The 22,633-nt window shown below is 41.5% G+C and overlaps 1 protein-coding gene across 2 annotated transcripts in view; it reads right to left on the bottom strand.

Moving 5' to 3' along the window:
* MYO1D (myosin ID) overlaps positions 1–22,633 on the bottom strand; it is a 359,179-nt gene that overhangs the window by 242,474 nt on the left and 94,072 nt on the right. For both annotated transcript variants that reach the window (XM_030296022.2, XM_030296023.1), the window contains exons 3-11: positions 22,082–22,175; positions 20,016–20,181; positions 18,530–18,583; positions 16,970–17,065; positions 12,802–12,918; positions 10,911–11,114; positions 6,953–7,098; positions 6,761–6,875; positions 2,320–2,490 (exon numbers count right to left, since the gene is read on the bottom strand). In XM_030296022.2, the coding sequence (XP_030151882.1) occupies positions 2,320–2,490; positions 6,761–6,875; positions 6,953–7,098; positions 10,911–11,114; positions 12,802–12,918; positions 16,970–17,065; positions 18,530–18,583; positions 20,016–20,181; positions 22,082–22,175 (1,163 nt within the window). The remainder of the gene's footprint in view (positions 1–2,319; positions 2,491–6,760; positions 6,876–6,952; positions 7,099–10,910; positions 11,115–12,801; positions 12,919–16,969; positions 17,066–18,529; positions 18,584–20,015; positions 20,182–22,081; positions 22,176–22,633) is intronic.

Below are 22,633 nucleotides of genomic sequence, written 5' to 3' on the forward strand. Positions count from 1 at the left end.
AGATTTTTCTTTACTTTCTGAAAAGAAGTTATGTTATCATTTAACTTTGTACGCTCACAATACTTTAAATAGTAATTTCATGGTTTATTGGATCATTTATCTGTCTCTCCATGATAACTTTAACGTCTAAAAAACAATTCAGCCCCATAAATAAAGGCAGAAACTTATTTAACACGCCCATAACTCAAGATAACATGTAACCAATAGCAAATGATAATACCTGGCTTAGCATACAGCAGTATAGCATTATTTAAAGGAAAGGTTCATAGTGATGAAAATATCCTAACTGCTTGGTTATTTCATTTCTTTCCCTCATTAGGGCAATAATTCCAGAAATTAATTGGGACACTTTAAAGGTCCCAATATCTCAGGACTTGTCTGGGGGATGACAAATCCTGGAGGAAGGAGCTACCTGGTTTGAGAGTCAGAGAAACCTGGGTTTCCACATTTAAAGGAAAAAAAAGGGGTGCCTGGGTGACTCAGTAGGTCAAGCCTCAGACTCTTGGTTTCAGCTCAGGTCATAATCTCACAGTACCTGAGTTCAAGCCCCACGTCAGGCTCTGTGCTGACAGCTGTGGAGTCTGCTTGAGATTCTCTCTCCCTCTCTCTGCCCCTCCCCCCCATCTCTCTCTCTCTCTCAAAAAAAAAAAAAAAAGTTTTTTAAAAAAATAAAATAAAGGAAAAAAAAGAAAATTCCCATTTCTGCAGATAAATCACCATTTCACAATTTCTTATTAAATCGGTGGCAACTGCTTAAAAGTACTATGTACAGTTGCTACTTTAAGAATGAGATTATGTTTCAAAATATTTGGTGGACAAATTTAATTCAGGTGTATAAATGGCCAAGGTGAATCAAAATGAGGTCACTTCTCATATGAGACTCATGGTTAATTTATTTAAATGAAGTGGACGGAGCCTTGCATGTTTTAGTTTTAAACTGAATATTCCATAAGATCTATTTGGCATAATCGTGACCAATTCAATTCAATTTTACAAACATTGATTAGGTACCATCTGGTAGGCAGGATGTAGGTGAGTCTCCAAAACCTGGGCTGGGATTATAAAGGACGTGAGTAACCCAGCTCTCTAAGACAGGACATCTGCCCATGTAATAATACCATCTTTTAATGGATCGCTCTAAATAGTGTAGGTTGCTTCTAACTTGGCTCACTGCTCTGTCCCCAGCATCCAGGATTACGCCTGGAAACAGCAAGTCCTTGTATCAAATGTGGGAAATGTTCTGACCAGAACCCTCATGTCAAAGGTCAGACCGTAGTATCTGACAGCCGACCAACTTGTAGGAGGGATCCAAGTCAGTCCTCAGTAACAGACCAAGGAGAATCTTTTAGAAATAAACTGGCCTAACATAAATATCAGTCAGTAATCTGTTTCTTGATGATTTGTGCTTTTATCCAGTTAATTGTGGATTCTTACTCTTCTGATTACACAGTTTCAAAGGGGACAAAGTCAGAAAATAGATTTGTGCAAAAAAAGAAAAATGGCAGTGTGTCAAAGATTTACATGGAAATATGGAGGAGCAGAAATGTTTGCTCCTTTCTTTATGGAAGTGATGGTGCACGGAGCCTGTTTCTACTTTAGTCTATGGCTGCTAGACACGCCTGTATTGGTAGAGTGTCGGCAGACCACCAGGATGACGGTCTGCCCCTCCCAGGACAAACATAGTATCTGCGAGGCACGGCACAAAGGTCTGATAACCACGACCGTCACCACCCATTACAGAAATGTCATCTGCTTAATGACATTTTTAGAATGTGAAAAATAGGGAGCTTAAAAGGATACCCATTCGTTTAAGGGAACGAATTCCTTGTAACAACGAGAATTACAGCTAGAATTCCCCTCATTTCAAGAAAGTCACATAGCCTGAAGAACTATGGCAGAGGACACATACTACGTTTTATAACTGATGACAGTAAAAAGTCAAGGACAAAAGCTGTTTTTGGTGCCAGAATTATCCGACGCAGGAACAAAATTCTAGCACATGAACAAGGCCTCTGTACCTATTGGTTATAAATGACATCATGCTTTCTAAAATCATGTTCATTTTTCCTATTTCTAGCAAATTGAATAGTCTGGAGCTCCCTCTCCTGGATATTATGATTTTTATCAGTCTTGTCATCCCATAAACCAGACAGGCAGGATTTACTTGCAGTAGTAAGTTGCTTCATGATTGCTTATGCTCTTTCTTGCTTAGTTGAGTGGACCTCTTTTAACCCAACATTTAAAACCATTTAATTGTGTCCAGCAATGGGGAAAATGCTACACATCAAAAGTAGAGGAAGTTCTCATGAAGCACACTACCTTTCGGCTGGAAAAATGACCATGTTTGCCCAATTTGCTGTTAAGTGCTTCGAGGAACATTTCATCGGTGACCTTGCCGACATTCATGCAGGCGTCATCTAGGATAGCAATGATCCCCTTGTGCTGCTGCTCCACAAGGTCCACGATGATCTGATTGTTGAAGTAATCAATCTGCAGGACACAGCACGGAAGTAATCAATCTGCAGGACACAGCACAGAAGCAGGTCCAGAGGGAGCAGAGAGCGGGCCAGGCAAAACACCGATGCCTCCACTGGTTTCAGGAGTTCAGGTCAAGCTTCCTTGGTGTTACGTATGTGAGTAGCATTAACGAGGTCTGATGCTAAAATGAGCACGTGTTCTACCACAGGTTTAGTTTTTAACTTCTTTGTTGACTCTGTCATGAACACTTTGTGTTACCTGAGTATAGCTCAAGGCAAAAAGGATAAAGTTGGTGATATTTCTGTCATCACTAACTTTTGTTTGAATCCTATACCTAACCCTACTCCTTCATACTCTCAATCTCCCAATCTGTGTGCCATTAACCACAAGAGCCACACTCCACTAAGGACCGACAAGTAACCTTAAAGTGTTATTCGATATGTTACTTCATGAGGTTTAGGTATCACACCACAACTGGAATTTTTAGTTGTATGGCCCCAGATGACTAAAACTCAAAAGAGCATCTTCTCCAGCTTCCCCAAAGTTAAAAAGCATTCACGGGTCTAACAGAGTTTTGATATTTCTCTGGGAAAAATACAAAAAAAAAATCTAATTCTGAGATGAAAGTTTCCACAAAAGAGAAGAATAAACTTTTCAGGGGCACCTGGGCAGCTCAGTCAGTTAAATGTCTGACTCTTGGTTTCAGAGCAGGTCATGATCTCACGGTTCGTGAGACAGAGCCCCATGTCCAGCTCTGCACTGACAGTGTGGAGTCTGCTTGGAATTCTCTCTCCCTTGCTCTCTGCCCTCCCCACCTCAAAAATAAATAAATAAACATTAAAAAAAAAAAAAGTTCCAAATAACATCTGCCTTTTCAGCAACTTCAATATACACAGGGTTTACACAAAATTCCTCTGCTACATCTGTTTATTTGGATGGTCTACAGCACAAATCTCACCACACTCACGCCGGACTAACTCAGGCTAGCTGTACATCATTTGAAGGTGGGCAGCCTGTTATCACACTTTTAGTCCTGTGTGTTCCTGTTTCCCCCTCATTCAGGAGGTACCTAAACTCGAGTGTCGTCTCCATCACCTACCAGAAGACCTATACGCTCACAATGGACTATTACAGAGTCTCATGTGGACTCCTGCTCCAGGTGCTCATGCCGGTTATCTGTCTGTGGGTTTCAGCTCTCCCTCTACTCTTCCAAGTTCTCTTCTGTATCCATGGACTGAACGTCTGCAGACTGGGTGGCTTCTACTTCCTTTCTTACACTTTTGCTAGTTTGCTAAATCAGTGAGTCTCAAGAGGATGACTTTTTCCCCCCAGGGGCATGTGGCACTGTTGGGGGACATTTCTGGTGGTCGTGACCACATGTGCCATGGGAAGAGGCCACTAGGCGTCACGATGCACAAGACAGCCCCATAACAAAGACTCATCTGGTCCAAATGTCAATGATGCAGAGGTGGGGAAACCCTGGCCTAAATATTTACTTTTACTGTGGACATGTATTACATTTCCTAATTAGGGAGAAAAAGTTATTTCCATCTTTCGAAAAAATATCCTTACTATTCTCAAAAAGCAGTAACTCTATACTAATTATTAGCTGAAGTCTTACAGACTTTGGGAGTATAGAATTAAAGACTAAGTCTTCTGTCCTAGGGACAAAATAATTAAGTCCTCTAAAGTTCCAACTGTAAAACTAAAGTGATTAGTCTTTGCTGAGAAGTTCAGAAACTTTTAGTTTGTAACTTTAATGTTACTTCAGTGCTTAAAGTCGTGGCTTCCAAACCAGGTTCTTCCAGCAACCTTGATTACCAGGAGGCTTCTTGGGGGTTCCAGGGGGCAAGAAGAGATATGACGAGTAGCTCAGGGGCACAGAGGTCTCCCATTGCCACCCCAAATAGAGCAGCTTTGTGCCTAACAGTCAAGTTGTCAACAGCCAAAAATGACATTAACTACAGCACCAAAAGCCTGTAAAAGTGAGTCAAGCATTAGGGACCTTCTGATGGGAATCTACATATACCACCTCTGAAACAGACTGGCAGAAAAACACTGATTCTGAGACCACACAAGACTCCAGATCTAACAACCAAGGACATACGCGGATCAGGGACATATATCAGATGACACCAAGGGAATGCAACGAGCAGGATCCAGACTGTGGGCAGGTCCACAGGACAAACGACTCGTTCTCTTCGTTGGAAGATTGCAGGGAAACAAGAGATGGAGCAGGAAATCTATACGTATGCGAGAGTCCTACCAACTGACCACAGTGTAAGAACCTTACCTGGATCCAGATTCAAACTGTAAAAACAAACCTGTAAAACAACTGAGGAAATGTGAACACTGCGTGGATATTCGAGGATATTAAGGAGTGACCGTTACATTTTTTTTTTACTTTGATAATGGTATCATGGTTACGGTATTTGTAAAATGCCATACAATGTAAAAGGCTTTATCTTTCAGAGAAGCACACTGGAATATTTACAGATGAAATAATATGATGTCTGAGATCTGCTTCAAAATAATCTGGGGGTGTGTGGGTGGGTACAGATCGACCCAAGACTGGCAACCCACTGTACCTGTTATGGTGGGTGACGGGTCCATGGAGTTTATTACTTTACGATCTCTGCTCTTACGTGTATTTGAAATCTTCCATAATAAAAAAACATTAAACAAAATCAATCACTATGTTCAGAAATTGAGTTTTTAAAGGAAATAATTACCCAGAATAGAGATTTTAATTTGGGGAGACCTGGCATGTAGTTAGTACAGTAACAATTACCTTGGATCTAGCTTTTTGCCCCCTCTAGGACATTTATTTCCTGGTTTATTTTGCTAAGGATTTTTGCATTTTTAGGGCTTCTGCTCCTTTTTCAGATGTTTGGAATAGCCTACTAGAACTGCTGACTTTTCTCCTTATCAGCTATGCCTGTGGAATTGGATACCCCAATTATTAAAGGGTATTTTTGGCCAGTATCTCTGAATCACATCTGAATCATAAGTTTCATGATTAAATTTGCTATAAAAATCTAAGCTTCAGTTATACTGTGTATTAAATTGTACACCAGATCCGTTCAAAGAAAGCTGCATCTAAACTTAATTGAATTCCATCTCCAATGTGCCACGAGAGTTCACGGTGTAAATCAAAATTGTAGGTGATCCTATTATAAAGTAATAATACACCTTTTGGTTCATTTGTAAATTGGTAAAATTACACTAACATACTTGAACAAAATTTTCTTATGGTATTCTGATGTTTAACACATGATGGAAGGTGAATATGAAATTTGAGGCAGGACAGCTATTAATTATACCACTGTCTCCCTTTCTGAATGGGAGGAGACAGAAAGTAGGAAGGTGGGAAGAAATATAAAAGTAATTTACATACAACACCTCAAATAGCTTTTTACTATTACATTGGATACTTAAAAAACACTGTTCTATTTGGCAAGAGGACAAACACAGTTTTATAAACACAGAGACGTGTGGAAACTCAAAAGTTTTTGCATTTTTTTTTCAAGTCTGTTCTCAAGACTGTTTAAAAATACAAATTTAAAAGAAAAGTTTAGTAGGTTTCATCCTGTCTTAAGCAGGGGGTCTAATGGTAAGCAACAAGAGAGCCAAGTAAGTCATGCTCTTTGGCTGTGACGTCTGGGGCCTGTGTCCTGGGGCAATCCCGCTCCTGGTTCTACCTCACTGCAACTGTTTGACTGTAACAACTGTCAACGTTCACAAAGGGCCATGGGGTGATAACAAGGTGTGACACGAAGGCAAGCCAATGGAAATAAATGTGAATGCAGGTGTTTCCATGCATGGATTTCAGAGAATATAAACCATATTAACTGGAGATAACAATGCCATTTAGATTACAGAGTAGAAATAAGAGGAGAAAGAGGAAGGAAAGAAGACAAACTAAATTTGGAAGCAAAGTCCAGCCAATTTAAGGCAAAAGTCACTGCTCCGAGTAACTTCTAAATGACACTAAACTCTCCTAGACAGATACAAACCAGAAAACCCATGTGGCATCAGCTAGAAAGTGCAAAGGTGGTAACTCAGCATTTCTGGGCACCAACAAGGCAGGCCAGCAGCTTAGAGAAGTCGCACCTATCAACCCTGAACGTGACTTGTAATCGCATATCCCCAAAAGGGAAGCTAATGTTTACGTGTTGCACATACTCGAGAAGATTAAAACAAAACTCCTAAAATGGTAAGATCTGACATTGTCGCTGACACATGAAGGACATGAAGGTGCTTCCTGGAGAAGCCCACTCACATGCTTCCAGGGGATCCCCTCCCGCTGGTACTCCTCCTGCTCTTGCTTCAGAACCAGCTGGATAAAGAGCTGCTGCAGCTTCTCGTTGCAGTAATTGATGCAGAACTGCTCAAAGCTGTAGGAAGAGGAATCCATGAGGTTCAAAGAATTAGAAAATAAACAACAGAGTTTTAAGTACCTTGTCCAGTTTACCTGTTGTTGTCAAAGATTTCAAAGCCATAGATGTCCAAGACACCGATGACAGTGTTCTTCCCATGGACTGTGGTGTCATAGTTCTTAACCTCAATAATGTCATTGATGCGAGTAACAATCCAACAGAAAAGGCGTTCGTATATTGCCTGTGAGGAAAACGACATCATTAATTCTCAGTCCCCATGGGACGGAGTCTTCTGTTTAGATTTGCGGTAAGTTTTACATTACCATCCACCTTCTCCTTACCATTCAATGTAGCTGTTGTTACTCTAAGCAGAAAAATTAGAAATGCACATCACCTGTTTAAAAACTACATGATGGGGGCACCTGGTGGCTCAGTCGGTTGAGAGTCCGACTTCGGCTCAGGTCATGATCTCATGGTTTGTGAGTTTGAGCCCCGCATCGGGCTCTGTGCTGACAGATCAGGGCCTGGAGCTGCTTCGGATCCTGTGTCTCCCTCTCTCTCTGCTCCTCCCCTGCTCACATTCTGTCTCCCTCTCAAAAATAAATAAAGATTAAAAAAATTAAAAAAAAAAAAAAAAAAACTACATGATGAAGGGGCACTGACCTGGCTCAGTTGGGTAAGTGTCCGACATTGGCTCAGGTCATGCTATTTTGGTTCATGGGTTGGAACCCCGCATTGGGCTCTGTGCTGACAGCTCAGACAGAGCCTGGAGCCGGCTTTGGATTCTGTGTCTCCCTCTCCCTCTGCTCCTTCCCTGCTCGCACTCTGTCTTTCTATCTCTCTCAAAAATAAATAAAACATTAAAACAAATTTTTTCCAAATAAGAAAAACAACATGATGTATGCAACACTCAAGTAAATGGTTTGGGTTTTTTAAAGATTACTATCAGTCATTATGGCATCCCAAAACCATTCCTAGGTGCATCTCTGTGCCCGGCTATATCAGTCATTGGCTGCCTCCCTTATAGAATTTGTTTCATTGCTTTATTGTGAGTTTCATCAAGTATTAAAAAGTGGGATGGGGCGCCTGGGTGGCGCAGTCGGTTAAGCGTCCGACTTCAGCCAGGTCACGATCTCGCGGTCCGTGAGTTCGAGCCCCACGTCAGTCTCTGGGCTGATGGCTCAGAGCCTGGAGCCTGTTTCCGATTCTGTGTCTCCCTCTCTCTCTGCCCCTCCCCCGTTCATGCTCTGTCTCTCTCTGTCCCAAAAATAAATAAACGTTGAAAAAAAAAAATTTAAAAAAAAAAGTGGGGAACCAGGGTGCCTGGGTGGCTTAGCCGGTTGAGCGTCCAACTCTTGACTTTGGCTCAGATCATGATCCCAGGGTTGTGGGATCGAGCCCTGTGTTGGGCTCCACACTGAGAATGGAGTCTGCTTAAGAATCTCTCTCTCCCTCTACCTTTCTCCCCTGCTCGTGTGTGCTCTCTCTCTAAAATTAAGAAAAAAACAAAAACAAAAACAAAAACAAAAACACGGGGAACCAATGAGTTAATATCTATGTCCCAGTAGAGCCCTATGGATTCTAAAAATATAAACACTGATTTATAATGCTACGTAAAGATCTGGACCAAAGACCACAGTTTGAAGTCCTTGAGAATGAAACACATATCCAATACCCAAGGACACTCACACAAAGACACCCGTGGACAGACGCACCACACACTCACACACACGCACTTGCTGATACAAACATGCTCTGCGGTGCCACATCTTTAGCACGCTCATCGTCAACAGCTCCCTCCAGATACACTGTCTCCACCTGCACTCATCTGCACAAACTGCCTCCAGTTTTCACCTCCCCTTTACTCTTTGATCCACTCTAGGCTCTGCTTACCTCCCACCGCTCCCCTGAAATGGTTCATCAAGGACCCCAAGCACCTCAGTGTAGGCACTTTCTTGTGCTTCTATATGGACATCTTAGTCAGACGCTCAGTCTCACTCCACCTGGTTTCCCACCCTTTTCTGGAAACACTCTCCTCTCTGGGATTCGTGATATGTCACTACCTTAATTTTCCTCTCATTTCACTGGCTGCTCCTGCTTGGTGACCTCTGGTAGGGTCTCCCCTAACTGGCCTCAGTCCTCTTCACTCTCTTAACACCTCCTTAGTCATCTCCTTAGATATTACACAGTAGTAACATAATAATAGCGATATGTAATAGTAATATTACCCCAACGCAGATCTCTCTCCAAGCGCCAGAGTCCTGTGCTTGCCAGCCTACCTGACAACATGCCTAGAGGTCTCGCGGCCGTCACAGACACACGTACCGCTAGGCTCCTGATCTTCCCATCTCCGACAACTGTTCATACTCTACTTCTAACCAAGAACAAATGACACCAGAAATTTAGGAATTTAGTCATTCATCCATTCAACAGATATTTGCTGAGTACTTACTATATGCAGGTTGTTGGAGACACAGTACTAAACAAACATAAACACAGTCTCAATCTCTAAGGAGCATAGGGAGTAGAATGAAGGAAAGAATTTCTCTCTCTCAAGGTGAGTTGTGTGGGATCTGAGGATAATTTAACCTGTTCAGAGTTTGGAGGCCAGGGAAAGCTTCTCTAAGAAAGTGGGCTGAGACCAGAAGGATGAGTAAGAGTTGGCCGGGAAAGAGGGGGAGAGAAAAGCAATCCAAGCAGAGGCAACAGCATGTGCCGAGGCCTTACAGCTGGAAGGAGAAAGGGATAACGACAAGCTGCAATTCCTGAGCACTGGAATGAAGAAAGGAGGCTGGAGTGTGGTGTGGAAGGAAGCAGGAGACATAGGCTGAAGCCAGACTACATTAGGAATAACCCTTGATTTTATCATTCCCCAGACAAACAGGGGCTGTGGATCTCACATCCCAAATACGGTCTGTCTCAAATCATCCTCTTTTCCCCATTTCTACACTACCTGCCATGGTCTCTCTCCTGGATGCTGAACTATCTCCATAATGGTCTCCTCACTGCCACCCCCAGCCCCCATAAGATTCGCCATGCTCAAGCCAGAGCCATCATTTTAAACACGCAGACTTGCTGTCACTGCCTCTGCTTAGAATCTCCCACTCTCCACTGCACTCGGATAAATCCAAATTCCTCTTGAGACTAAAAACCAAGCCTGACACTTCTACAGGTAAAAAAGGAATATGCGGCAACCTAACCAACCAGCAAAAAGACCAAGAAAACAAGGAAATGTAAACTTGGGGACACAAAACATGTGCCATGCAGATAACAGATAAAGAGTTAAAGTTACAAGCTCTTACAAACTGGCAATAAAATGAGAACGGCCTTGAAGAAAAACGTACAAAGGACATTACCAGGAAATTCTCAGAATGGATTTAAATACCTTACAAAAAAATATGGCAAGACGCTCAAATACACTAGCAATGAAAATTAAAGTAATAATCAAGTATTACCGTCCACCCATAAACTCAGTAAATTTAAAGTTTAAAATCAGTGTGTCCCGAGCTCTGGTGAGCTCCTTCCTGGGAGTCTGTCCAACGGAAATAAAAGTGCTGGTGTGGAGGGATACACACACACGGATCTGGCAGCATTATCTGTCGTGGCAGAAAAAGGAAACAAGGTGAATGACTTAGGAGGAGGATGGCTAATAAATCATGGTGCCATCACCACACAGACATTAAAGACAAGGGATGAGAACTCCATCGGGGAACCTGAGGTGGTCTTCATCAAACACTGGCGGAGCAAAGCAAAATGCAGGACGAGGAGAGGGCCCATCATTAGCTTCCCAGTCAGTGAGCTTCACTTTCCTCAGAATGTGTCCTGAGAATGACGCTCGCAGTCAGGGGGTTTTATGGAGACTGTGATGGCCCCAAACATCATGGTTTCTAAAAGCCTTAACCCACTTTCTAGGAACGTCTGGATACATCCTCACAGAAGTAGCGAGAGGGGTGGGTGGACAGCAGACCAAGAAGGTAACAAAGAAGCCACTGCTGCAGCCTTGGTAAAGGTCTGTCGACACCAGGCCCGCGAGAGTGTCAGTTAAAATCCCACCTTGGCAAAGGCGTCCCTTCCATAGCTAGCTTCTTGCTCCGTGTGCTGCTTGTCGATGATGTCGCGACCTGTGGCCACCGTCCGGTAGAGAAGGGCTTTCTCAACCATGTCCGTCTTGGTGGAGAGCAATTCTGCTATGATAGAGACAACCTTGCCATTGTCAATGAGAGGCGTGTCACCGTCCACCACGAATTTTAAATTTCCCTAAAGCAGGGTGAAGAAAAACAAGACGCACCATTTCCAGCCAGATTCTGAAACATTACATCCGGGATCTATTTGCCAACTTAAGATAAAATTCAACATGACCTTGTTTGTAGCACAGACTTCCTACACACATCATGTTTATATAAAAATCTAGTGCACTGCCCATCTCTCTTCTCCAGACACCCAACTATCTTTTCATCTGCAGTGTTTGTTTCTGATGGACAGAGGTTTTACATTTTTATGTAGTCACATCTATGAATCTCTTGCTTTACGGTTTCCCTTACTCTGTGTCATACTTAGACCATTCCCACTCCAAAGATTTTATGAATATTTAATATTTTCTTCTAATACACCGCTTTCCCCCTTACGTTTAAGCTTCTAACTCACTTAGCATTTATGTCGCTGTGTAGTGCAAAGAATCTAACGTTATTTTTTCAGAAGGTTAGTTAGTTGCTCCAATATTATTTATTGAACAAACGGTCAAACTTTTTCTCCTGATTTAAAATGTCACCTGTAGTATATATTAAATTCCCCCCCTTCCAACTTTGTGAGTCCGTCTATATTTTATTTATTCAATAAGCAATAAATACTTACTAACCACCTACCAACTGTCTGGCACATGAACCAATCTGTTGATTAATCTGATGATATATTTGTGCAACAAGTTGTAAAGCACTGTCACTTTTACTATCATTTTAAATATGGTAGAATTCGTCACGCCCCCCCCCCCCCCCCCCCCACTACTCTTCTTTAGTACATTTATTTGATCTTCTTACATGTTCATTGTTCCAGGTAAATTCTAGAGTCATTATGTCAACTTAAAAATAAAATTCCTGTTTGGCTTCTGAAGGATAATGTTGCACCTTATTTATAAACTGATTGAAAGAATGGGACGATTAATAATGTTAAAGTCTTCCTAGTTAGGGACATTTCTTTAAGAGAACAGTTATATTACCCTACAATACTTTTTATATAGGTCCTGCACATTTCACTAGAAATTAAATCTTGCCACGTTAAAGGAAAAGGTGACTTTTATTCCAGATTTGAACTCATGTTGTCCCTCATTTTTTCTAAGGTTCCACGTTCATTATGTTTTCAACATCTATAATTACACAAATGGTAACGAAAGACATCCGACAAGCAGACCCCCATGTCCTCTGAGTTTGCTGTGGTATCGGAGAAAATGACTGACCCGTGAGCTGGCCAACCTGGTCTGCAGTATCGGCCACCGTGACCTGGCTATGCCTTTGACCCAGTCATGCCACCCTGTTAGGGCTCACTTCCCAACATGAAAAGTGAGATGGTCAAAATTCCAGTGCTGATAATTGATGATTCTACGTCTCAAGTGCTTTTAGAAATGTATTCTGTTCAGAAGTGTTTAGCTTATACCACTGGTAGTCACGTGGTTACTGAATACGTGAATCCTCGGAATTAAACGCTTGAAAATCTGATGTACCAGTAAGACAACTAACTACAGCTAAGTTTTAAAACCTATAGTGCTCAGAAAATCCTTCATAATGTTATAAAATGATGGAGAGAACCACAGATACAGCAATTTCTTCAAAACGGAGAGAAATTTTCTTCATGTAAATTACTTTTGAAAGCTACAGGGGAAATGCAAAGTCTCCCGAAAGAGACTCCTGTCTCCACAGGGAAGCAACATATTCTGAAAGGCGTCCCTACTCACCAGGTGAAGAATAGCAGCCAAAATTTTATACACCGTTTGAATCTCCTCAGGTTTGAAGCCAATTACTTTCATGGCTTCAGCTACTACTTTGAATTCTGCAGCATCATTGATGGAAGACTGGGAATGAAAACGGAGAACTTAAGTCGCCGACATTTCAGACGAACGTGAACATCTACCAATTATGAGACTACGTTCAAGTTTAGCCAAGGTCTTGAGGCTGTTGTAGCAATTCACCAAGTACCTCAAGAAAATGAAAATTATTTCAGGGGCAGAAACATCACTCAGCACACACAATGTCCATCTGTGTGCGAGATGGCCACCATCAGGCAAAATAAGCATCACATACTTGTCTGGAACCTTCAGTGAGGGAGCAAGTCCTGAGCTGCCTCACAGAAGCTGACTGCCACTCAGTCACAAGTGAAGAAAACATGAGACGTGGAATCACAAATGGAAACACCAGCTGTGGGAGCCTCTGAGACACACATCTGGCTGTTGTTGCTGGTGGCTTTTCCCCCCTAGAATTAGCCTTCTTGTACAGGCTGGGAATAACACTCTCTTTCTTGAACACTCAGGCTCTTTATTTCACAGGTGGGGAAAAGCAGGCCCCCCCAAAGCAAACCGGCCTGCCTCAATCGTTCAGCCGGCTATTGAATATTCTGGGATCACAACCACTTTTTCACAAGCATGCAGGGCATCAGATCTACCTGATTTGGGGGGTTGCTATAGACTGGATGTTTGTATCCCTCCAAAATTCCTATGCTGAAATCGTGACCCCCCGCCCTCCCAAAGCTGATGGAATTAGGAAGTAGGACCTTTGGGAGGTAATTAGGTCACAAGGGTGGAGCCCTCAAGAAGTGGGATCGGTGCCATTACAAGAGGCCCCAGAGATTCCTCATCCCTTCTGCCCTGTGAGGACACAGAGAAGGCTCCATCTATAAACCAGGAAGGAGGCCCTCACCAAATCCGCAGGTGCCTTTATCTTGGACTTCCCAGCCTCTAGAACAGTGAGAAATAAAGTTGTATAAAAGCTGCCCAATTTTTGGCACTTTTGTTGTAGTGGCCCAATCAGAATAAGACAGGGGTTCAAAGACAAATCACCAGCCTCGAGGAGCTGCAGCCATCAGGCTGGAAATACAAACACGTCTACAGAAATTCACAGTGAAGTGATGGTCAGCTGCCCATCTCCAAGGTCTTCCCAAAGCAGCAGCTCCAGAGGGCCTGAGCCCGACTGGTCCTCTCCTGGGTGAATTTCTCCTCTGGCTGGGACATCAAGGAGCTGGCCTAATGCTCATCTTGTGAGGAGGGACACGGGAAGGGGTCTCTGAGTACATGTTCCTCTAGTACCCAGGATGCAGCCAGGCAAGTTCCTCCACCTCCTGGTTCTCTGACCTTGGGCAAGATACTCAACTTCGTCTAGTCTCAATTTCCTCATGGGTGAAATGGGCATAATAACGTGTTTCTCACAGGGTTGCCGTGAGAACCGAATGAGAATTACGTGAGATGCCTCCTTAGTTGCTAGCACATAAAAAGCACTTGACAAGTATCAGATATTAGTATTATTAGAAGCTGCAACTGTGCTGGAATTGCATAGAAACTAGGGGGAAAAAGTGTCCTACTTGGGGAAGTGTGGGCTGCTAGAACCCTGATCTGTTCACCTCTCTCCAAGTGCACGTGTCCTTCAGGACTGGTGCTCCCCCAGCCTCCAGGGGTAAATCTTCACTGGTGTAAACTAATCACAGTGATCCTGTTCCTCTGACCAGGTGACTGCGCAGCCATGGGCCTGTGATGCTATTCTGGTCAGTAAGAAAGACATGAGGTTTCCCTAGCTAAAACGGGACATAAGCCAGGAACGTTTCCTCTGCCTGTGACTCCTGGAACTGCTGCTGCCACTTTGGGACCGTGAGGAAGATCAGCCTAAGCACACAAACCGAATCCAGTGAAGTGGGGGAGTTTTAAGGTGAAGAAACAAACAACATCTTGATCCCCACCAAAGCTGTGAAGGCATTAAATTAACCAACTCTGGAACTGTCACATCTCAGGGTTTCTTGTTATGTGAGATAATTAAGTTCCTGATTGTTTTTGGAGACTTTCAATTGAGTTTTATCTTCCCTTTAACCCAAAGTATCTTCAATATACATGATTCCTATATTTTGGGGTAGTTAAGTAAAATTGTGACACAGAGTATAATACTTTATAATTACTAAAATCATGCTATTAACTTATATTTGTTAATGGGAAGATATTAATGATTATGATTTAATAAAAGCAAGCTTATTTAATCAGAGTTTATTGCATGATTCCATTCATAAATATATATACACAGGGGTGCCCGGGTGGCTGGGTCAGTGAAGCATGTGACTCTTGTTCTCAGGGTGATGATTTCAAGCCCGTGTTGGATGTAAGGATTACTTAAAAATAAAATCTTTAGAAAAAGAAGAGAAAAGAAAGGAAAAGAAAAGAATATACATAAACCATTATCAATGACTATCTCTGGATGGTAAGCTTTAGTTATTATTTAGTTTAGTCATATTTATTTTTATTTTCTGCTGGTGCTTCGTTTTTTAGGTTTGGACTATGATCGCACATTATGTCTTTGTTTCTGTTAGGATGAAAAAGGAAGGCAGAGAAAAGAGGACTGGGAAACTCTTGGAAAAGGGAACCCAAGCTACATTTAGCTTAGAGCAAAGGCTTTCTGTGGGGGTGCCACATGACCGGGTCCAAAGTAATTTGGTCAATAAGACAATTTGATTAAAGAGGAACATTTCTGGTCACTGGCTTTTTCCTTTTTTTAATGTTTACTTATTTTGAGAAAGAAAGAGCACAAGTGGGGGAGGGGCAGAGAGAGAATCCCAAGCAGGCTCTGAGCTGTCAGCACAGAGCCCCATACTGGGCTCAAACTCAGGAACCACGAGACCATGACCTGAGCTGAAACCAAGAGTTGGACGTGTAATCGACTGAAACCCCAGGAGCCCCTCTGGTCACGGGCTTTTTAAGTGCCGGTTTCATAATCCCCTTCTGGTCTTTGAGGGCCGCTCACCTACTCTCAGAAAGCTCAAAGCTCGAATGTTGCCCTCTATTGTCTTGTTTTCAATTAACTTTCACCCAAACATCCTGCTCTGAGATGACTGTAAAAGCAAACAAAACAACTAGGCAACTTGAATGTCAAACAACGGAAAATTAATCATGAAAGCCTAAATATCATTTCTTTCCATGCATGGCAATAAAAATATGGCTAAATCAGCAATGCAGGTATAATTTGCTTCAGATGAATAATAATAAGAAAAAAAAAAAAAAACCAAACACCTCCCACACCTTGGATCCTTTCCTTTCATAAATTCTTTTATTTTTCCTCTGACTACAAAAGCAACGTATTTTTTATTATAGAAGAAATTTAAGATATGAAAGAGTACAAGAACATGTACCTGTAACCTCATCCAACCTGAATCAGTAATTAAAACCTTGGTCTATTTCCCTCCGTAGCTTACTTTATGTATTTATACACCTTTCCCCTAACAAAACAGGATAATATTGTAATTACCATTTTATAACCCACCATCAACAAACTACTATGTTATTAGGATTAGTTGTAAAGTGACCGGCAGGAAACTAATTAGAAATAAAAAAGGAGAAAAGCATCTGATATGTGAGTGCAAAGGACCCGCATGCAAATGAAGAGGAAAAAAGTGGAAAATTTTGGAGGCTGAATAGAAATGTTCCAGGGGTCACAAAACTATGTATACGTTAAAATCAATACTTGAAATAATAGTGAATGGAGATCTTTGATTCTCATTTTCAACCGAAGTGCTTTTAACGTTCCTTCTGTCTTCCCAACTCGCCTGTGGCCAAATCATACGGTATCTTCTTTTGAGGTGGATTTCCTTGTCCTATCAATCTTTTTATAGTGTCAAAAGGAATAGGGTTAAAAGTTCAAAGAAAACACAAGATCACAAGACAGAAACTTCTTTCCCATCAGATGGTGATGAAATACAGAAATGGTTGTTGAGTGAAGTTGCTGACCAACAACGTAGTGAATCTCTGTCCGCGAGAATTTAAAAACCAGAAGAAGAAAAGAGTCACTCATTTGCTTAAAGGCATCAGGCTGGACTAGACTTTTACTTAATGTCCCCTCTGATTCTTTGATTCTACAACTCAGAGAAGAAGCCCTTACCTTTAACTGAGCTCCTACGCGGATATAGTTGTAAGATGACAGGGATTTCTGGAGATGTAGAGAGCGTAGTATCTGATCTGAACCTCCTTGGAGTAGCTGAAAAAAATATTTAATTAGAAATAAATTGGTAAGATACATACACAACCAATTACAGCAAACATTCTGACAATGGTAATCTTGTTTTTACTATGGTCATTTGTCAAACAGGTGCCTGTGGGTTGTGATGGACACTTGCTAAACAGCCTCATTATCTAGACAGGATCGGGTTGCGTTTCAGAATTCAGAAAAAGTCAATATTGCCACAGAAGTGAGAGGCATCAGCAGACAGTCACATGCTGAACCACACTGGAAACACACAGCCTCTCCTCATCAATCTCTGTATCCAAGGCAGGAGCACCACCGGATAAATAACCATGGCTGCAGTGTTGAACAAAGACCAATTTTAACACTTTCATCCGGTGGGAAAAATACTGGGAAGAAGTTATGGGTTCTGGAAATAAAAAGAACTCTTCTACATTTGGTAGAAAAATAGCTGAATGAAAACATGGTGAATCGTCAACAAAAACACAAGCACAATATGGGTAGCTTTTCTATACAGAACATGCCTTTGGAAGGCAGCATGTTTAAACTCTCTACACTAAACTGTATGCTTTGTTTTACTTAAAAGGTATAATTATCAGATTTTGAAAAGTGATCTTTTAAACTAAATACACCAGAATTTGTACATACGAACGAGCACCCTTAAAGCAGTTCCTAGAAGATACTGAACTCCGCTGAATTGTATTCAACTTCAACTGTCACCGCTCAATTACCTGCAGAGACAGTTTCCACAGGGAAATCAATCTTACTGATTTATAGTTTCTCTTTGTACAAATCCCAAACAGCACTGCTTCATTGGATCACCCGCTTTATTTATTAGCACTGGTTTATATTACTTTTGGCTTTAAAAATTGTAATAATGTATCATACTTGTTCTCTGAACATGAAGACCTGCTAACAGAAAGGCTATTTTAAAAGATCTTGCCTTAAACTCTAAAAGCATTCTCAAAAGACGTATTAGATTTTTTTCCCAAGCAATCACAGCTTTGATGGGATAAAGAAGACAATCCTCCCTTGTGTTCATAATCGTTTTAAGTAATCATCTTGCTTTATAGCCTCCATGAGCAAAATAAAACTGAAGTTGTATTGCTATCCGTGGGGCTCCCAAATATGGGAACAACAGCTTCTATCAAAAATAAAACACAATTAATTTAACATATTCGGAACTTACCACTTCAAAAGCCTTTATAGATATTAAACTATTCCCCTCATTGCAAAGAAATGTGATGCTTAACCAAGGTAGTCAGTCATGTGACTAGTTCTTTATAACAATCACGCTCATCACATCTCAGAAGCAGCATATGGGTTGCGGGGGTGGGGTGCACCTGTGCACATGTGTAATGTGTTGTGGGCCAATGGAGGCAATGGAGGCCCAGGACAGGGCAGAGCCCGGATATAGAATATTCATCCCTGGTACAACTGGGCAAATGATCGATTACCCGCACAACAGCAAATACTAACCTGATAGAAAGAATGAAAGCTTCTTTCTCCTGGCTGTTGCACAATCACTCGAGACTAAAAAACACCACATGAAATCGTTAATCTGAGAACGCACCTCAAGAACAAAAAGCCACAATTCTCAGGAAATCGTATACCAACAGTGCATTTAAATGTCCTAACAGACCCCATGGATTACCCACCTAAAACTAGGCCTCCTCTGTGCAATTTTTAATATTCTTTTTACTGCTTAAAACAGAGTTCCCTAAACTTTCTGAAAATGAAACTTTTTTTTTTTTTTTTAACCCGGAGCCTAAAGATGGAATTTTTGGGGGGAAGGAGGATTGGAAGTGGGAAAACAGGAAGGAATGTTTAGGGAGTAATATTCACAACACTGCCTTCCCCCAGGGTCTGCCAGGCATTTCAGAGCAATGCCTTATATCTTGTAGGAAAATCAGTTGAGCAAGATCAGTCTGTAAAGGTCCCTGCCTTAGATGGCTCCCAAAAGGCTGCTCTGAGAGGGCTCAAAATGTATGTTCTTTCAAAGGGGTCCTTTTGATTGACTAGGTACATAAAGTGAAGCCCTAAGACATTTTGGACAAAGAGTGATAATACCTGGGATTTCCAGTCCTTTTGTAACTGACACTGACAAAAACACTTATTTCCTTACCAGTCTGACTTCAACTTAACAAAAAAAAATAGATTATACTGGGGCACCTAGGTGGCTCAGTTGGCTGAATGTCTGACTCTTGATTTTGGCTCAGGTTGTGATCTCACACTCGTGGAACTGAGTCTCAGGTCGGGCTTCATGCTGAGTATGCAGCCTGCTTGGGATTCTCTCTCTTCCTCTCTCTTTCCCCCCCCCCCCATGCTGTATCTTTCAAAATAAATAAATAAACTTAAAAATTAGATTATACTGCATTACACTGCCATAAAGGATGCTACGAATAGAAACCAGAAGAAAATGAGATTCAAATTAATATAGATGGGAATATCAAGTCAATATGTTGTACACCTTAAACATACACAATGTGAAAGGTCAATTATATCTCAGTTATAAAAGATTGTTGTACGGGCATGATTCCGTGAGAAGAGTGTAATTTCAGAAACTGGACCCACTAGCTGTCCTGTGGTGCACTAAGGAAAACAACAAGATGACACATGGGAGATGGTGGTGTCACCAGAGTGGAACTGATTAGTCCTGGCTTGGTCTTTGGCCAGACCTCACCCGGAGGGTGGCACATACTCGAATGCCACTCCCGCCCCCACCACAAACGCCCCTAAATCCTTATCTACAAAGCTCGAGCCTTTCCCAACCTGATATCCTAAGAACTAATAAGAACACAAAAGGAGAATATCTTGTCATGAAAGCTGACTGAGAAGCACGAAGGGAGGCAGAGTAGGATTAAAAGCTACTTTGAAGTCATTCTAGAAATTGTATAAGCACTATTAGGTTTAAACAAAATTCAGCACCCGAAAACATTACCCTCAGAAATTAAACACATTTTACCTTCTCCAATAAGTAGTTATTGATATGTCCACCAATAGGATCCCCCTTGAAATCAAAGTTGATATCCATGTATTTTCCAAACCTGCTTGAGTTGTCGTTACGGTTGGTTTTGGCATTTCCAAAAGCTTCCAAGACGCAGTTGGACTTGAGCAACATATTCTTCACTCTTGAACACAGATAAATGAGAGTCCTTATAGAGAGTTTTCCAGGCCGAGCCTTTTAGAAAACTAGATTTTGTTAAAGCACATCCAAAGGTTCATACGAAGATGCTGACAGCAGCGTTATTTGCGACAGTAAAACAAACCAGTTAACCCTAACTGCCCACCAACAGGGTTGGGTAAAAGTAACTGTTTTCCTACTACAGTGTGAACTGATGGAGACAGATGTCCACAGAACATATTAATGAATGAGAAATTAAGTTGCAAAATAATATGTGTGGCAGGGACTGTGCGTGTGTATGCGTGAGTGTATGTGTATATGCACATATGTTAGTCGATGCTTAAAAGGCTGGAGGGAAGAGTACACTTCACTATAGTTTCCTAGGTTGACAGGGGAGGAGTTTGCAGAGTGGGATTTCAGGGACCTTCCACCTGGGACAAAAGACTATAATTTTTAGTTTAAGTGAACATGTTTTATTTGTATAAAGAAAAATCTTTAAAAAAAGATATGTTCACAAGAGAAAGAATGGGTGACACAGAAAATGATACAATTTTTAAAAGTACATGTTTGTAAAGTCTAAAACACTGAAATTTATTGCATTTAGTTATACATTATAAAGACGGTCTTTATTAGTTTAGAAATCGCTCATTTTGTTTGAATGAAATCTCTCCATTGTATCAGTTACTTAATTCATTCTTTATTCAATGAATGCTAACTTTCTAGGAAGCAGTGTCTCCCAGTGGATACTTTTTAACTTCATGCTAGACCTTAAGTCTTTGTTTTTATTTCACTGACAGAATTCCTCTTGTACTGGCACACAAGCATGCCTGCTATAGAAATAACTGTGGCCGCTGAAATAACTGAATGCAGCCAACCCAGTACCACCGTAAGTGACCCCACAACCTCCTCTCTCTCTCTACACACACACACACACACACACACACACACACACACACACACACACACACACCACACACAGAAGTATACGTTTAAAATGTGGGGAGGGGCGATTCCACGCTTATGGTAAACAAAGGCAACTATCTTTGTGTTTGTTAGAGACAGAGAGGGACACAGAGGATCCAAAGCAGGCTCTGCTGACCGTACAGAGCCCAATGTGGGGTTTGAACTCACAAACGTTGAGATCATGACCAACTGAGCCACCCAGGAGCCCCAAGGCAATTATCTTTAAAACTCTGGTGAGATATGCTCATGAGAGACTAGGAAATCTACAAATGCCTTACTCTACTATACCAACTGAGTTTAAAAACAAAATGAAGTTAGTTCCCAGCCAGTCATTCTCCTGAGCTGCCATGGAAAGTAAGATAACTTACATCCTTATCCTTGTTATAGGAGATTGCAAAGTCCGAATGATAAGTGGGATGTGTCACAATTAAGAAAAATGTCTCCTTGGGGTGCCTGGGTGGCTCAGTGGGTTAAATGTCCGACTTCAGCTCAGGCCATGATCTCACGGTTCGTGAGTTCGAACCCACGGTTCGTGGGTTCACGGACTCTATGCTGACAGCATGGAGCCTGACCGGAATTCCCTCTCTCCCTCTCTCTCTGGCCTTTCCCCATTTGCACTCTTTCTCAAAAATAAACATAAAAAGAAAAGAAAAGAAAAGAAAAAAGAAAAGAAAAATGGGGCGCCTGGGTGGCTCAGTCAGTTAGGCATCCAACTTTAGCTCAGGTCATGATCTCAGGGTTTACAAGTTCGAGCCCTGCATCGGGCTCTCTGACAGCTCAGAGCCTGGAGCCTGCTTCGGATTCTGTGTCTCCCTCTCTCTCTGCCCCTCCTCCACTCGTGCTCTGTCTCTGTCTCTCTCAAAAATAAATAAATGTTTAAAAAAAAGAAAGAAAGAAAATGAAGCTCCAATCAGCATGTCTCCCCATTTTTATTCCGCCCTTACCTTTCAACCTCTGCTCTCTGACTGGGGTTGGTGATGGCCGCGATGTACTGCATAATGTACTTACTGGCTTCAGTCTTACCAGCTCCACTCTCCCCTGGGGGAAAAATTGTGCAAGGCTTAACACTGTAACTTAAACCAAGAGGAAGCTAGTTTTTACTAGAATAATTGCAAATTCTGATGTTAGTTACTTAAAATTCTTTACATTTCATTGTTTGCTTTTATGAGTTATTTCCTCCTATCTTGATATGGTATAGGTTCTAACAGATCTGAAAATGTTGGAAAAAAAAAGTAAAACTACTAAAGAAGTAGAATAACAAGTAGATTACAAATTAAGATTTAGCACAAAAATATCAAGACATAAACTGTGGTAAACAAATTCCTTAGACCAAAGTCTTTGTACTCGGCTGTGACTCTTGAGTATAGCAGAAAAGCAACAAGCTAGTGCCTCAAACAGTGGCCATGGCTAAATTCATAAAACCTTATTCTCTATAGCAAATTTCTTTTAATCTTCATGAGGATGAAATAATTCCTCCAGAAAATTAAAGTTAGAGT

This window comes from Lynx canadensis, chromosome E1 (genome assembly GCF_007474595.2).
Source record: "Lynx canadensis isolate LIC74 chromosome E1, mLynCan4.pri.v2, whole genome shotgun sequence".
In the NCBI taxonomy this organism is placed as follows: Eukaryota; Metazoa; Chordata; class Mammalia; order Carnivora; family Felidae; genus Lynx; species Lynx canadensis.